The sequence below is a fragment of the Dama dama genome, chromosome 21 (genome assembly GCF_033118175.1).
Source record: "Dama dama isolate Ldn47 chromosome 21, ASM3311817v1, whole genome shotgun sequence".
In the NCBI taxonomy this organism is placed as follows: Eukaryota; Metazoa; Chordata; class Mammalia; order Artiodactyla; family Cervidae; genus Dama; species Dama dama.
The window spans coordinates 10,887,993-10,906,524 of NC_083701.1; the positions used below are offsets into that span (position 1 = coordinate 10,887,993).

Consider the following 18,532-nt stretch of genomic DNA (forward strand, 5'->3'; position numbering starts at 1 on the left):
TGTTGTATAGGAAAAACTAACACAGCACTGTAAAGCAACTACACTGTAGTAAAAATTAATTTTATTTATTTATTTTCCCATTTATTTTTTATTAGTTGGAGGCTAATTACTTTATACTGTAGTAAAGATTAATTTTAAAAAAGAACATTGGGTGTGTGTGTTAATCTTTCAGTTGTGTCCAACTCTTTGCATGGACTGTAGCCCACCAGGCTCCCCGGCCCATGGAATTCTTCAGGCAAGAATACTGGAGTGGGTTGCCATTTCCTTTTCCAGGGGATCTTCCCAACCCAGGAATCGAACCTGGGTCTCCTGCGTTGCAGTCATTAATAAACCTAAAAAAAGAAAAAGGGGTGAGCTACTTTCAAAGGAGGGGAACATCTCAGAGGAGAAAATATTTGACCTGAAACATGAGCAGCCATAAACATAACACTGGTCTCGAAATGAGATGACGGTGTAAAGATTCCTACTCTACTCTTGTATCAGTAGGTGATGATACCTTGAGACATCACAAATCTGATCTGGTCACACCCCACCCTGACTCCTCATCCACACCCCCAATGCCCCAGTGGGGACCATTTAAGACTCGAGATCCAACCCAATGCCCTTCTTTGTGGGTGTTTTCACAGCTCTGCCAGACCGCGGTCAGAAAGCGTCCGACGGAATGTGCTGTCCCTTCACATCTGAGCAGCAGCAGGCCACTTCAAAGAGGATAAGCAATTAGGATCTGCACGGCCCACAGGTCCGGGAAGCTCAGGAAGCAGTGAGCGTCCTCCGTGTCCTAATGCAGGGACACCAGGTGTCCGGAAGTAAGTGGGTAGGAGCCCTGAGAACCGTGACCGCCTCGTCACAGGGACCCGCTCTCCTTTGCTGCCATCTCGTGGTCGCCTGTAGGAATAACAGCCGTAAAGAACGGGCCGCGGCCTTCCCAGGCTCTCCGCAGGCTGACTCCGTCCTCACCTCCGACTGGGTGCAAAGTCCTATGGAGGCTCTTGCGGCACGTAGCCCACCGTATCACGGCCTGAAGCGTCTCCATGGCTTTCCCTCCCTTGGCTCGGGGCCCAACACACCCTCTGCCTCTGATTATTCCACCTGGTTCACTGACTGTAGGAGGAGTCTGATCACTGGGGCGCTGCTGAGAAATTCCATGCCACTGCTGTCGTCGAGGGCTCCCCAGGCGGCGCTAGTGGTAAAGCACCCAACTCCCGATGCAGGAGACAGGAGAGACATAGGTTCCATCCCTGGGTCGGGAAGATCCCCTGGAGGAGGGAATGGCAACCCAATCCAGTATTCTTGCCTGAAAAATCCCATGGATAGAGGGGCCTAGCACGCACGCACGCACTTATCTAAGTTGTCCCCTGCCTACACGTCCTTGAATGGTCTAATTTATTCCTCTCAGCAATTGTTAAGGACTTCCCTGGCAGTTCAGTGGTTAAGATTTTGCACTTCCGATGCAGGGGGCAAGAGGTCAATCCCTGGTTGGGAACCAAGATCCCACATGCTGCGGGGTGTGACCAAAAATAAATAGATAGAAATAAAAGTTGATGCAAAAAGAAAAGAATAAAAAGGTGATGCAAAAAGAAACCCATGGTGAACAAAGAGTCAAAATTTTATTTTATTTTTCTTTATAGGAGGCTAATTACTTTACAATATTGTAGTGGTTTTTGCCACACATTCACATGAATCAGCCATAGGTATACATGTGTCCCCATCCTGAACCCCCCTCCCACCTCCCTGCCCATCCCATCCCTCAGGGTCGTCCCAGTGCACCAGCCCTGAGCACCCTGCCTCATGCATCGAACCTGCACTGGCGATCTGTTTCACATATGATAATATACATGTTTCAATGCTATTCTCTCAGATCACCCCACTCTCGCCCTCTCCCACAGAGTCCAAAAGACTATTCTATACATCTGTGTCACAAAGAGTCAAAATTTTAAAAAAGAAGCTGTACTAGATGGGTAGTATTACCCCAGTTCAGGCTTACCCCAGATGAGAAAGAGGAGCTCAGCCTAATAAGTAGAATGAAGCTAACTCTCTCTCTCCACAGCTTCTGTCTTACCCCGACAGGCATCCTCTGACATTCACCAACAGACACACCCCGAGAGCTTTGGTTTCCCAGCAAGTCATATCTGAGAAGTCATGATGTCACCTGAACACAGGTTCTTTGTGAGGCAGAAGAGTGATGGGGATTCTCAAGGCTATCGGACATGGTTTTCCTTCATAGCTGTCATCACAGCTGTTCATAACACATTTATTTGGGTGATCAGGTTTTAACGGCTTTCCCATCCAGATGGGCCAATGCTGGGGACACGGGTTCAGCCTCTGGCCCGGGAAGATCCCACATGCCATGGAGCCACAAAGCCTGTCCACCACAACTATTGAGCCTGTGCTCTGGAGTCCGGGAGCCACAAGTACTGAGCCCACGGGCCGCAGCTGCTGAAGCCCGTGAGCCCGTGAGCCTGTGCTCAAGAGAAGCCCACACACCGCATCCCAAGTGTAGCCCCTGCTCTCTGCGATCAGACAAAAGCCCTCGCGCAGCAACAAAGACCAGCACAGCGAAAAATAAATAATTTTAAAATACTATCATTTATCTTTTAAAAAAGAACACAGCAGGGGGAAAAATTTATACAGTTCTTACTCTCTCCAAACCTACACATTAGAAGAAAAGGCAAGTAATCATAATACAGTGGGTCGACTCTCACAGTGAAAGAAGTGGAAGATGCAAAACTATTTTAAGGAGGAAAGAAAGAAAGAAGGGGAGGAGGAAGGAAGGAAAAGGGGGAAGAAGGAAGGGAAAGAAAGAAAGAGAAAAAGGAAGGAAGGAAGGAAGAAAGGGAGAGAGAAAAAGAGGGACAGGAAGGAAGCTAGCCTCCTCCATGCTTGGGCTACTGTTAGATATTCAGCGCTGGGATTAGTCATCTTCCCAGTATTTGTCACATGAAAGAAAGTGAAGTTGTTCAGTCCTGTTGGACTCTTTATGACCCCATGAACTGTAGCCTACCAGGCTCCTCTGTCCAGGGGATTTTCCAGGCAAGAGTACTGGAGTGGGTTGCCATTTGCCATGTAGCATTTATATAATTTTAGCTTCCCAGGTGGTGCTAGTGGTAAAGAACATGCCTACCAATGCAGGAGATGTAAGAGACACAGGTTCAGTCCTTGGGTTTCGAAGGTCCCCTGGAGGAGGAAATGGCAACCTACTCCAGTATGCTTACCTGGAGAATCCAGTGGACAGAGGATACTGGTGGGCTTTAGTCCATAGGGTCACACAGAGTTGGACATGACTGAAGTGACTTAGCATGCACACACATTTACATAATCTTGATGTTCTACAGCTTCTTTTGAAGCTGGATATTTCAAAGATGTTTAACAGCCCTGAGCAGCGCCACGGCACTAAGAAATGAGAAACACCCCAGTCCAGTTTTCAAGTTCTGACCGTCCAAGTCCTGTGCACATCACCAAACAAGATCCATGGCATCAAATAGCCCTGAACTGAAGAGGGGATTGTGCTGGCTTGTCTCCTGGCTGTCTCCCACAGAGGAGATGTGGATTGTTCAGGTGATGTTGGCAGGAAGGGGAGGGAACAGGTTGCCATCTGGAGGAGATCTTGTTTCTGTGAGATTTTGTGAAGGTGGACACACCAGAGGGCAGCCAAGCCCACCTGAAGATGCACTGCCTCAGGCCATCATGAAGTCAAGACAATAACCCCAACATTATGAAAAGCAGACTGCTTTTCTGACCTACGCTATCCTGGGATGCCCAGGAAGACCTCGGATAATAGAACAGGGAGTAGAAGATTATGGAGGGTGACCCTGGGTCCAGGGCTCCTATCAACTAACTTTATTCTAGGCAACTTATTCTAGGTCATGTGTTTTAAACAACCGGTGACTGGTGAGTGTGTAAACCAAATAAGGATTTAAAATTATTTATTTATTTGGCCGTGGTGGGCCTTCGTCGCTGAGCGTGGGCTTTCTCTAGTTGCGGTGAGCAGGGGTCAGCCCCTCTCTAGCTGCAATGTGCGGGCTTCTCGTTGCGGTGGCTTCTCTTGCTGCGGAGCAGAGGCTGCAGCAGTTGCCACATGCCTCATGGTTGCGGCCCACGGGTCCCAGAGCTCAGACTAAGAACAGGCTTAGTTGTTCTGTGGCATGTGGAATCTTTCCAGACCAGGATCAAACCCATGACCTCTGCATTGGCAGGTGGATTTCTAACCATTGGACCACTAGGGAAATCCCAAATAAGCATTTAAAAAAAAAAAAACTAAATGGAAGTATAAAAGGTGGTAAATATAGCAAAGACAGTGTATATGAAACTTTTGTTTGAGTCACATATGCACATATACAGAATGTGAATATTACAGGATGACAACATAATATCTATTTCTACCTTAGAAGAGCCGTTTACATTTTTGAAAACCAGCACTTTGGGTGATAGGATTATATATTTATATTCTTCATTTTTTCTTCACTAAATTTTTAACTTTACACAATAAAAATGTTTTACTTTTGTGATAACTGAAGAGTGGGATCTTTTCAATTTTTCATTATAGCAAATTCAATTGTACAGAAAAATTGAAATAATAATACAATGAACCCCTGTATACCCTTCCTCTAGGTTTACCAATTAATAGCACTTGATCAAATTTGATATCATGACCCTTTACCCCTAAGTTCTTCTAACTCCCAAGGTCGGGAACATGATCACAAAGCAATTGACCTGTTCAGGATTTTACCAAAGATACAGTGTTAGTTAATATACAGTCCATGTTTAACTCTCCCTGATTATCTTAATAATGTCTTAAAACCATAGTTTTCTTTTTGCTTTTTTTGTTGTTGAATCATTCAGTGAATCAATTATTGCACATTGCATTTAATTATTCTTAAAAGCACATATTTTTTCATTTTCAAAAATAGAAAGCAGGAGAGGGCAGAGCAGATGAAGTACCCCTCACCTCCATACTGCGTACTGGGGTGTATGCTCTGTTCACATTTGAGACTGAGGTGGCTACTGTTACACAGGGCAATGGGGACCCGAGATGTGCCCATCGTCCCTTACAGGTTTCTTTAGCTCCTGACTGGGTGCAAGTAATGATGTTGAACCCTTGGTAGAAACCAGGGACAACAGAGCAGAACTCACGTTCCAGCTTCCGTATTTACCCTCTGAGTGATCTTGATTTATCCACCTCTCCTTGGTTTCTTACCTGTCCACGGAATTATCACAGTGCTCATCTCCAATGGCTGTCATGAAGAATTCAAAGGTACAGTTTACAGATAGCTAGCTCATCACCAGTATTCCAAAAATATTAGCTACAGTTATTAAGACTGTTATCTTGGTTCTCATCAAAGATCTTAATTAAGACATGCCAACAGATCATTGGGCTTCCCTGATAGCTCAGTGGTAAAGAATCCAACTGCAATGCAGGAGACGCGGGTTCGATACCTGGGTTGAGAAAATCCCCTGAAGAAGGAAATGGCAACCCACTCCAGTTTTCTCACCTGGAGAATCCCATGGACAGAGGAGCCTGATGAGCTACAGTCCGTGGGGTCACAGAGAGTCGACTTAGCGACTAAACAGCAATAGCAGACCATCACTTTGAGATGGCCCAATGGCTTGTGCATCAAAAATGAAGCTTCAACATATCAACCACAAAGTTGTGTGCAAGGATGAAAAGAGCAAGGACACGACACGCCAGGGAGAAGTTCCTCCTCACCTCTTCCTTTCCTATAGTCTCTGCTAGTCTTTGCTTCTCTTTTTCCAGGATAGTAGGAACAGTAGCTAGTAGGTCCATTTCATTGATGCAACAAGAGGTACATGACAAGATGAGACCAGAATCCTATTTGGAATCCCAATTCCTTTGCTAACTTCACTCGTAAGGTTTGGGTCCCCATATGACCGCTCTGAGCCTCAATTTCCCTAGCTGAAAAATTAGAAGTATTGGCCTGGATCCTCTCTTCCAATCTGCACATCCCCTGATTCTATGGCTTGGGTTAAAACAACAACAGTCCAACCTGAGCGCTGATTCTGACACACACAAAAAAATTAGCCTGAGGTCAAGAAAAGGAAGAGAATGGAGAACAAGGTGCTGTTAAAATAGCAGCAGACAAATTATTTCTTTATTTCTCACAACTCTCAAATGCAGAACTAACAAAGCATTGGTTTAGCTTTATATATTCTTAGATATGATCAGTAGTCTTCACTCCATGGAACCAAAAACAAAGCTACAAGTCTGTCCAACAGGTACAGAAATAGAGACTCTGGGTCAGCCCCTCAAGTCACGGACTCTTCTCAACCATGTTCAAAGTCAAGCAAAGAAAATATTCCAGAATTTTTTTCATTAATCTTCATATATTTCCCAAATAGTTGGGACTCTGAATGAGAATTTGTGGATCCTGAAGTATTTCAATTAATTTAACAACCATAAATCCCCTTTACAAGATTTTATCTTTATATCATTCCATGTTTGATCAACCACATCTAGGCTGCAGTCTACCAACAGCACTCTGGACCAGACAAAAGAAATCAGATTCACACCATGGGCTTCTTCCATGCAGGAACACTCTGCTTCTTATGCTGGAAATACAGTGGGCAATTTAAACCATCAGCTCCACCATTATGCTATCTGCTTGAAAATCTCAACAGAAAAATTTATTAACAGGCATCTGACAGGGAGGACAGAAAGATTCAATCCATTGTACCAACTCCAGGGCAGAGGCGTTACCTGTGATAGTTACCTGTGATGGAGAAAGTATTCATGTAGCTAAGATTTACCAAGTGCCTACTTTTTGCCAAGAACAGTGCTGACGCTTATGATGGAATCCCATCTCTCTGGATCTGTGTCCTTCCCACCCATAAGATGTAGGACAGCATCTGAGAGCTTACAGAGTAATTGATTCACTAACATAAAATCCTGCATAGCATCCACATGGACCAGGGTCCCACTTTACAGCATCAGGGGTGGGTCACACACACTTTATGTAACACATTTCTGCCGCCCCCCCGCCCCCAGACCTGCTCAAACCTGATCTCACTCTCACTTTGTGGTGATTTTTCCTGGTCTTACTCAGCCTTATGACTAGTGGGTCTGGTAGGAAGTTCATGGCTCACAATAAGAAGTTCTGGCCAGAAGCCAGTGGTATAGAGAGGCACTATGCAATTTAAGAAACAAAAAATTATTTGTTAACATCACTACTGTCTATTGATGAGAAAGAAACTACTGGCTGGTGAAATGTAAAGTGTTGGGGGGGTGGGATTGTTCATGTTATTAGTCACTAGTCATTAATCACTAATCACTAGCCATTTAATTAGTCACTAATTGAAAAGGGCAAGGCTTTTGCAATGATTTTCTTTTTTAACAAAATTGTTTTTCATTGGAGAATAATTGCTTTATGACATGGTGTTGGTTTCTGCCATACATCAACAAAAGTTTTGCTGTCTTAAGAAGGTTCTGCTTTTTATGGGTACCCAGAGGGAAAGTGGGGTGGAATGAAACTGGGAGATTGGGATTGAGATACATACACTATTGATACTATATGTAAAATAGACAGCTAATGAGAACCTGATGTATAGCACAGGGAACTCTACTCAATGCTCCGTGGGGATCTAAATGGGAAGGCAATCAAATAAGAGGTGATCATCAAAAGCATATTTCCATTACACTGGGTACAATTCCACTCCTTGCTTAGGATTTCAGACCATAGTCTTGAACTCACATCTTCAAATCACCCCTTGTCTCCTCTTTGTTGACTAAGCTCCAGTCATATTGGTCTCCTTCTACCTTGCTTCTGCACCAGCAGTGCCCCCTCTAATAACTGGCTGTTTCTTATCCTTTGGGTTTCAGCTTCAGTCATCTTCTTACAGAGGTTTTCCCTAATCACCATTTTAAAAGCAGTAAGTTCTTTCTAAAAACTTTGTTGTTGGATTATAGTTGTTTTACAATGCTGTGTTAGCTTCTACAGTACAGCAAAGTGAACCAGCCACACACACATCAGGTTCAGGTTGTTGGCTGCTCAATCGTGTCTGACTCTTTGCAACCCCATGGACTGTAGCCCACCAGGCTCCTCTGTCCACGGAACTCTCCAGGCAAGAATACTGGAGTGGGTTGCCGTTCCCTTCTCCTGGGGATCTTCCTGACCAGCGATTGAACTCGAGTCTCCTCATTGGCAGGTGGATTCTTCATCACTGTGCCACCTGGGAAGCCCACATTGGCATACAGCCGATTAACAACGTAGTGATAGTTTCAGGTGAATAGCAAAGGGACTCAGCCACACACATGCTCCCCCAAACCCCCCCATCCACGCTGCCACTGAACATCAAGCAGAGTTCCCTGTGCTATACAGTAGGTCCTTCAACATCTGATTTTAAGAAAACCACCTTGGCTTCCATATAGAAAAAGGGTTGGAGAAGAATAAAGTGGGAACAGGAGGCCTATCAGAAGGCTACTACAATAGCCCGTGTGATATGAAGTTCATCCTTGTTACTTTCAATCCTCTCCCCTATGAGAGCACACCAAACACCTATAACACTCGCGATGGCCCACCTGTTTCTAAATCCAGCACAAGAGCATTCAAAAGAAAAGCTCCATGATGCAAGTGAGATATTTCCTTCAACATCAAAACTTCTGCTCTTTCCAAAGCCTTGAGCAGTGACTAATAAAATGAATAACTGCAACACCCCCCCACAAACACTCTAAATTAAGAACTTAACACTCCATTTATAGTACCCTTTACCTGGAAGAATTAACACCAGATGCAGAAGAATGGCAGTGATTAGTAATTTTCTCCCATGAGAGCCGTTTTTAGAAAGGATACAGATTGTGCTCTCACTGCACCCCCTCCGTTCCACCCCCTCCCAGCTGTTTCCTCAAGCTGGGTTCCCACTCACCTGACTGACAGTAGAACTCATAGGGAGGGAACATCTCAGTACAGAGAGGGATGAGACCCCCAGACCTCCAATCTGGGAAACTAGCTACACTAAAAACAGTAATGATAGTATAATGGCAATCATTTGTTGAGACCCTACTATGGGTCAGGCATTCTATTGAGAACTTAATGTGCCTTTTAAAATGGGGCTCCCCTGGAAGCTCAGATGGTGAAGAATCTGCCTGCACTTCAGGAAACCCAGGTTTGATCCCTGGGCCGGGAAGATCCCTTGGAGAAGGAAATGGCTATCCACTCTAGTATTCTTGCCTAGAGGAGCCTGGCAGGCTACAGTCCTTGGGTGGCAAAGAGTCAGACACGACTAAGCATGCATGCTTTTTACAAGTCCTGAGATACCAAGTTATTATCTAGGATCCCACTGGAACCTTAGCAGGTGTCCCCAGCACAGCAAAATGGCACAAGCCACATAGAGTATAAATAGTACAGTGGTCGCTTGGTATTTACAAGAATCCAAGCTTCTATCTATTCAAATGTCATCTTACCTTGTTATCTATCTTCCAACCCTGAGTTTGAATCTCTGGGTCCTCTCTTGCTCTGCTGTCCTACTTGTTGACTACTTAAAAAAAATTTTTTTTTCATCTCCCCGCCAGCCTGCATGGACTAAGTCCCCAGGCTTCAGTGAGCGCCTATGTCCTGGAGGCTCCTGCCCTCATCACAGGCGTCCTGTAAAGACCATCATGCTGACTTGCGTGGGTGAAACCTGGCTGTATGTTTCTCACCGCCCTTCTCTGATTGGTCCCGGGGAGTTTTTTTAATTTGAGGATAACTGTTTTACAATATTGTGTTGGTTTCTGCTGTACAACGTCAATTAGCTGTCTGTATACATATATCCCCTCCCTCTTGGACCTCCTTCCCACCTCCCCCATGCCACCCCTCTAGGTCATCACAGAGCATCAAGCTGACCTCAGTCCCAGGGATTTAGAGAGAAACCTTCACTGCAGGAGAAACATGATACCACTTTCAGCAAATTAACCTTCATTTAATGAGGTGTTGTATAACCTGATTTTTTTTTTCAATTATCTAACTTTTCTTCCTGCCCCAGGTTCCCTACATAGCCAGCCAATTTCAACCACACACGTCTGCATGAGTCATCACAGCTGATGGCAAAAATAGCCACCACCGTTCTTCACTCCTCCCTGGATCTGAGCACTTTCCGGCACCACTTTACGGCTCTTTCCATCAAAGGAAAGGGGGGTCTGTTTCATTGCGCTTTTTACCTGAACCAGCCTTGTGATGCTTGGGTCGATGGAATGTGGTGGGAGCAATGGGCCACCAGTCCCGAGTCCAGACCCCCAAGAGCCCTTGCACGGCATTGCTCCCTGCAGTGTGAGCAAGCCCAGGCCAGCCTGCTGGAGGACGGGAGACCATCCTCCAGGAAAACCGTGGAACACCAGCCAAGCTCCCGAAGCAGAGCCATCTAGTGACCTGGAGCTGCTTGCAGGCTAGATGAGGAAGCCAGCTGAAACCAGACCTAAGCAGCCTGAAGCACAGGCTAAGGAGCAGTAAGCGTTTGTGGCTGCTTGACATCACAAAGTTCGGGAAGGTTTGTTACCCATCACCAGATAACTGATGCAGCCAGGAACCTGCACAGCTATTGGAGGAAATTGTCCAAATCACCATGTGCTATCTTCCTCTTTATCAATCTTCTCCACTGAACTGAAACCTTAAGAACAGAGATGGAAATATATTCGTTCTGGTATTCCCAGTGCCTAACACAGGGCAGGCTCAAGAGACATAAAATGAATAAGTAAATGAATGAATGAACACAAATGTCCCTAGATGCCATATAGATGTGTTAATATATGATATTTGTTTTTCTCTGACTTACTACACTCTGTATGACAGACCTTAGGTCCATCCACATAACTACAAATGACCCAGTTTTGTTCCTTTTATGGCTGAGTAGTATTCCATTGTATATATGTACCACATCTTTATTCATCTATCAGTGGACATTTAGGCTGCTTCCATGTCCTGGTTATCGTAAATAGTGCTGCAGTGAACATTGGGGTACATGTGTCTTTTTGCATTATGGTTTTCTCAGAGTATATGCCCAGTAGTGGCATTGCTGGGTGATATAGTAGCTCTACTTTTAGCTTTTTAAGGAACCTCCATACTGTTCTCCATAGTGGCTGTATCAGTTTACATTCCCACCAACAGTGCAAGAGGAGTCCCATTTCTCCACACTCTCTCCAGCATTTATTGTTTGTGGATTTTATGATGACGGCCCTTCAGACTGGTATTTGCAGGGGTCAGGAGTCATGACCCAGATGCAAAGAATGGACTTGTGGACACAATGTGGGGGAAGGGAAGGGTGGGACAAACTGGGAGAGTAGCATTGACATATATACACTAGAATGTGTAGAACCGACAGCCAGTGGGAAGGCTGAATAGCACAAGATCAGCTCGGTGCTCTGTGATGACCTGGAGTGGTGGTGGGGGGAGGGAGGGTGGGGGGGGGGGGGTTCAAGAGGGAGGAGATACATGTATACATAAAGCTGATTCAGTTTGTTGTACACCAGAAACTAATGCAATATTTTAAAGCAATTATACTCCAATTAGCCGGAGGCCTCGGGGACCTGGGGCTTCGGGGAGTGCGCGAGGCAGGCCGGGTTGTGTGCACTGGTGGAGACAAAGAGGTGGCGGTGGCGGCCTCGGCAGAGCAGCCCTAGACGCCGAATTTTGCAGTGTGAGTCCTGTCACCATCTCATCTAGCCCGGCGCGAGGGCGGCTGGTCTCGCGGCGGCGGCGGCGGCGGCGGCGGCGGCGGCGGCGGAAGTGGCGGCAGCGCCTGGTTCCCAGAGCGCCCTGCGGTTGTTGGGTTCCAGTTCCGTGGAGAGGGACAAAGGCAGCTGTGAGCGCCGGGCAAGGCCCAGTCGGGTGGTGAGCTCCCCACTGCCCTCGATCCGGGCCTTGAAAACTGGGACTAACTTGTCTCCGTGAGGAGAAGACCACGGGGACCGAGGCCTGGTGAGGGCCTGAGGGGCTGAGGCCGCTCCGCTGTCTGAGGGCCAGGGGGCGGGGCGCGGCCCGCCTGAGTTGATTGGGTGGGTCAGTTCTGTGGCGCCTTAGTGGGCCACTGTGAGGTAATTTGACTCACTACCCTGAGGAGATCGGGGCGCACAGCAAGCTCCGTTTGATCTGGGCTTTGAAAACGGAAATCAGTCTTCAGCGCTTAGGAAATCTTTCAGTTAGTAGGTGGTGAAGCCGGAACTAACGCCATATACACTTGAGCAACATCGTGGTCGCCAGTTTGGGGCTTATTTAAGGATCCTGGGATCACTGATGGCGAAGACATGTGTGGCTGTCCAGTTTTACGACTGAAGTTGCTAGACTTCAGGATTGTGGTTAAAGAACTGGAGACATCACCACACTCATGGCTCTCACGAATTACAGCAGTCTGAATCGAGCTCAGCTAACCTTCGAATATCTACATACAAATTCAACCACTCATGAATTCTTGTTTGGTGCTCTTGCTAAACTAGTTGATAATGCAAGAAATGCTGATGCCACGAGAATTGCTATTTATGCAGAAAGGCGAGAGGACCTTTGAGGAGGATTTATGCTTTGTTTTTTGGATGATGGAGCGGGAATGGATCCAAGTGATGCTGCCAGCGTGATCCAGTTTGGGAAGTCGGCCAAGCGAACGCCTGAGTCCACCCAGATTGGGCAGTACGGGAATGGGTTAAAGTTGGGCTCGATGCACATCGGGAAAGATTTTATCCTCTTCACCAAGAAGGAAGACACCATGACCTGCCTCTTCCTGTCACGCACCTTTCATGAGGAGGAGGGCATTGATGAGGTGATAGTCCCATTGCCCACTTGGAACGCTCGAAACCGGGAACCTGTCACAGATAACGTGGAGAAGTTTGCCATCGAGACAGAACTCATCTACAAATATTCTCCCTTCCGCAATGAAGAGGAGGTGATGACTCAGTTCATGAAGATTCCTGGGGACAGCGGAACGCTGGTAATCATCTTCAACCTCAAACTTATGGATAACAGAGAGCCAGAGCTGGACATAATCTCAAATCCAAGGGATATCCAGATGGCAGAGATTTCCCCGGAGGGCACCAAGCCAGAGCGCCGCTCCTTCCATGCCTACGCTGCCTTGCTCTACATTGATCCCCGGATGCGGATCTTCATCCATGGGCACAAGGTGCAGACCAAGAGGCTCTCCTGCTGCCTGTACAAACCCAGGATGTACAAGTACACATCAAGCCGGTTCAAGACCCGCGCGGAGCAGGAGGTGAAGAAGGCTGAGCACGTGGCGAGGATTGCTGAAGAGAAGGCACGGGAGGCAGAAAGCAAAGCTCGGATGTTGGTAGTGCGCCTGGGCGGAGATCTCACACCGGACTCCAGGGTGATGTTGCGACAGGTCCAGAACACAGCCATTACTCTGCGCAGGGAAGCCAACGTCAAGAAGTGGATCAAGGAGGCTAAGCAGCGAGCACTTAAAGAACCTAAGGAACTGAACTTTGTTTTCAGGGTCAACATCGAACAACGGGACCTGGATAGAATGTTCATCTACAACTGTAGCCGCCTGATCAAGATGGCGTGTGGTGGGGTTGTTGGGGTCCTCGATGTGCCCTACCTGGTCCTGAAGCCCACACACAACAAGCAGGACTCTGTGGACGCCAAGGAGTACCGGCACCTGCTGCGGGCCATGGGGGAGCACCTGGCGCAGTACTGGAAGGACATCGCCATTGCCCAGCGGGGAATCATCAAATTCTGGGACGAGTTTGGCTACCTCTCTGCCAACTGGAACCAGCCCCCATCCAGTGAGCTGCGCTACAAGTGGCGGCGATCCATGGAGATCCCAACCACCATCCAGTGTGATCTGTGTCTGAAGTGTCGGACACTCCCCTTTCAGCTGAATTCTGTGGAGAGGGATTACCCTGACACTTGGGTTTGCTCCATGAACCCTGATCCTGAGCAGGACTGGTGCGAGGCCTCTGAGCAGAAGCAGAAGCTCCCCCTGGGGGCTCTGAGAAAGGACCCGAAGACGCAGGAGGAGCGGCAGAAGCAGCTGAGGCAGAAAATCCGCCAGCAGCAGGAGAAGCTGGAGGCCCTGCAGAAAACCACACCCATTTGCTCCCAGGCTGACCTGAAGACACTGCCCTTGGAAGTGACCACTAGACCTTCCTCTGAGGAACCTGCACGTAGACCTCAGCGTCCTTGGTCGCCTCCTTTACCTGCTGTGATCAAGAATGCCCCGAGCAGACCCCCTTCCCTTCAAGCTCCCAGGCCAGCCAGCCAGCCCAGAAAGGTTCCTGTCATCAGTAGCACCCCAAAGCCTGCTGCCCCAGCCGCCCGGGAGGAGGCCAGCACTTCCTGGCTACTCCAGCCTCACGAGGCACCCTGGAAGCCTGCCAACACTCTGGTCAGGCCTGCGTCCCGACCCAGCCCACCGGTGCAGTCACCGTTACCATCTCCCCAGCCCAACTCCAGGAGCCCTCGGGAGGTCCCTTCCCCCCGAGCCCTGAAGACTCCAGTGGTCAAGAAGCCAGAGCTGCCCGCTAAACTCTTCCCGCAGGCCACTCTTGGTCGGAAGCAGAGCCTCGGGGTCTCTGATGAGGAAGAAACAGAGGAAGAGGCTGAGAAGAGGAAGGAGAGGTCCAAGAGGGGCAAGTTTGCTGTGAAAGAGGAAAAGAAGGACTTGAATGAGCTCTCAGACGGCTCTGGGGAAGAGGACTCGGCTGACCTCAAGAGCGCTCAGAAAGATAAAGGGCTGCACGTGGAGGTGCGTGTGAATAGGGAGTGGTACACAGGCTGTGTCACAGCTGTGGAGGTGGGCAAGAATGCGGTGCGGTGGAAGGTGAAATTTGACTATGTGCCCACAGACACAACACCAAGAGACCGCTGGGTGGAGAGAGGCAGCGAGGACGTGCAGTTGATGAAGCCCCCGTCCCCAGAGTATCAGAGCCTGGACACACGTCAGGAGGGCAGGGAAGAGGTGGTGGTGGCGGTGGCCCCGGCAGAGGATTCGGTAGCCCAGCAAGCTGTAGCCACGGCAGAGCCCTCCACCTCGGACCGCATCCCCATCGAACCTGACACCATCGCCCCCAGCACCAACCACGAGACCATTGACCTCCTCGTCCAGATTCTTCGGAATTGTTTACGGTACTTCCTGCCTCCAAGTTTCCCCATCTCTAAGAAGGAGCTGAGTGCTATGAGTTCAGATGAGCTGATATCGTTTCCTCTGAAAGAGTACTTCAAGCAGCATGAAGCTGGGCTGCAGAACCTGTGCCATTCCTACCAGAGCCGCGCCGACTTGCGGGCCAAGGCTTCTGAGGAGAGCCTGCGCACCTCCGAGAGAAAGCTGCGTGAGACGGAGGAGAAGCTGCGGAAGCTGAGGACCAACATCGTGGCACTCCTGCAAAAGGAAAGAGACATTAACACAGACGACGAGCTGGATGCCTACATCGAGGACCTGATCACCAAGGGGGACTAGGGCCCGGAGCCAGAGATCAGCTCCCCTGCCCCTCAAGGCAGAGCTCCTGAGGGTGGCGTTTCATTTATGGGTTGATGGACTTACCTTGGTTTGACTCATGGGATATTTGTGCTTTGGGTGGGAAAGAGACTCTGATTCTTTGAATCTTCCACCCTAAGTTTATAAATATTTTTTGAAAGAAACAAAAAAATAAATAAATAAAAAATAAAAAAATAAAGCAATTGTACTCCAATTTTAAAAAAATTAATATCTCTAAATCAGGAAGGGACACACGTTTTCCAGTGCCCCAGTACACACAGCCTTGATAAAGAACCTCTCTATGTGCAATTCTGTGCTACCTACACACCCTTCTTATCTGTGGTTTAGTCTCTTGAGGTGACATTTCTCCCAGGAGGAAGTGTTCTGTGAATGCTCATTGTTCCAATGCTCAAGTCATATAAATGTCATGGAGGAAATTATTAATTTGGCATCCTGGTCCATTTGTCAAACTCCTGGCAGTTCAGGCATGGAGCCAGCCCTGTGACCAGTTCCACCTGGGTGAACTGAGAGAATCAAGTTTTCAGGCCTAAAAATGTGCTGCTCTGACCATACAATAGCTTCTGCCATTTCATCCCCCTCCTTACCTCTCTGCTTAGACACATACAATTAAAAATCAAAACGCCTCCTCCTAGTGCTCTGATAGAGGTCTCCAGATGTGAGAGAATTTCAGAAGAAAAAAGTGACACCCCAAGATGACTGAAAAAGAACTTCTGAACCTCCTTTCCATCTGCAAAATAAAGGTGTCTAACTGCATCCTCTTGGATTGTTTAATCAAGCATTTCTGAGCATCTACTGTGTGTGAAGTATTATGACAGGTGCTTTGAACAGGACTTCATAGAGCAATGATGCGGGGAGTTCAAAGGCACCAAGAGTCAGTAGTTTTGACTGTGTGACATCTTTTGTATTCACTGCCTAACAGTCACAGTAATTAGTAGAGAGAACTTTGGAGTTTACAATGCATTTGATTCAAAAGTCAAAGTGACTCCCATGAAAACAAAGCAGTTCACATGACAAGATGCTCAACATCACTAATTATCATAGAAATGCAAATCAAAACACAAGGAGATATCACCTCACACCTGTCAGAATGCCTGACTTCAAGAAAACAAGAGATAAGTTGTTGGTGAGGATGTAGAGAAAAGGAAGTCCTCCTGCACCACATCTTTTGTACTCACTGACTCACAGCAATAATTAGTAGAGAGAACTTTAGAGTTTACAATGCATAGTAAAGTTTACAATGATAGTAAATTGGTGCAGACATTACAGTAAATGATATGGAGCTTCCTCAAAAATTTAGAAATAGAACTGTCATATGATCCAGCAATTTCCCTGCTGGGTATTTACCCAAAGAAAACAAAAACACAAATTCAAAAAGATATATGTACTCCACTGTTCATTGCAGCATTATTTACAATAGCCAAGAAGCAGAAGCAACTTAAGTGTCCATCAATAGACTGATGGATAAGAAGATGTAGCATATATCTTCTTTATCCAAATTTAACCTTCTTTATCCAACTTTATCCTTCTTAAAGGCATTGGGTCTTAGTTACAACTTGTGGGCCTAGTTGCCTCATGGCATGTGGTAGTTTAGTTCCAAGACGAGGGATTGAATTGGCATCCTCTGCATTAGAAAGCAGATTCTTAACCACTGGACCACCAGGGAAGTCCCTAGTATATACATTCAAATGGAATATTACTCAACCATTTAAAAATCTTCCCATTGCTAACAACATAAATGGTTCTAGAGGGTATTATGCTAAGTGAAATAAGTCAGAGAAAACAATGCATGATCTCACTTATATGTGGGACCTAAAAAATAAACCAAAAATAGACTCATAGGTACAGGGATAAATGGGTGGTTGCCAGAGGGAGGGGGTTGGGGTTGGTGAAATATGTGCAGGAAATTAAGAGGTATGAGCATCTAGTTATATAATAAATAAGTCACAGGTATACAACATACAGCATAAGACATATGGTCAATAATATTGTAATAACTGTATGGTTTACACCATGATCTACCATGATCTACACCATCATCTACACCATGATCATAAACTACCATGATCATTTCATAATTACGTAAATGTCAAACCATTATGTCATACACCTGAAACTAACATAATATTGTATGTCAATTCTATTTCAATTAAAATTAAAGAACAAATCCGAAACAGATCAGCTCTAACAGCCCAAAACCCAGTCTCACATAGAATAGGATGATGTGGTCATTCTCATCCACCAAAAGAAAATTCAGTCCTATCTGAAGAAGGACCACTTCACCAAGAGTCTCTACATTTTTATACACAATATCTGATATTCAATCAAAAATGTACTGGTATGCCAGAAAAGGGGAAAAAATGAACAAAAGCCAAGAGGGGAAAGAAAATGACATAAGTGAATCTCCAGATTATCCACATATTTAGGTTATCAGGCGTAGGCTTGATAATCATCAAGACTAAAGTTATCTTTTCTATGGAGTTTAAGCAAGCTCCAGAAGTTGGTGATGGACAGGGAAGCCTGGCATGCTGCAGTCCATGGGGCTGCAAAGAGTTGGAAATGACCGAATGACTGAACTGAACTGATTCTAGGGAGCAGATGGAAAGGTAGAAGAGATTACCAGAAAATTGAAATCCCCTTCTAAAACCATCAAACAGCAATTCTAGAAAATTTCCAAATAGTTAAATAAAAGTAATAATACAGTAAATGGCTTTAATAGCAGATTATAAACAGCTAAAGTGCAGATTTGTGCCTCAGGGTCACTAAAAATATTCAAATTAAACACACATAAAAAAATGATGGTGGCAAATATAGAAAAAATCATAAGAGGCATTTGGGACATATTAAAGACATCTAATATATTGTGTAACCAAATCCAAGAAATGAGAAGAGGGAGAGAAAAGGCAAAACAAATATTTGAAGAGGTATTTTCAATTCTTAAAACTATTGGAAGATACCAAGTTGCAGAATAAAGCAATATCTAAGCATATTGTAGTAAAACTGTTAAAAATCAAAGGAAAAGAAAAAAAGTCTTAAAAGCATCCAGATAAAGAAGATGCCTTACATTCAAAGGAATAGCAATGTTTGCTAACTGACTTTTCAACAGAAATTA

The 18,532-nt window shown here is 46.2% G+C and overlaps 1 protein-coding gene across 1 annotated transcript; it reads left to right on the plus strand.

Moving 5' to 3' along the window:
• Positions 1–12,234: 12,234 nt before the first annotated feature.
• Positions 12,235–15,423, plus strand: LOC133042261 (ATPase MORC2-like). The gene is given in 1 exon segment (XM_061122793.1): positions 12,235–15,423. A coding segment is annotated over 1 exon segment (3,078 nt). The 5' UTR covers positions 12,235–12,306; the 3' UTR covers positions 15,385–15,423.
• The last annotated feature ends 3,109 nt before the right edge of the window (positions 15,424–18,532 follow it).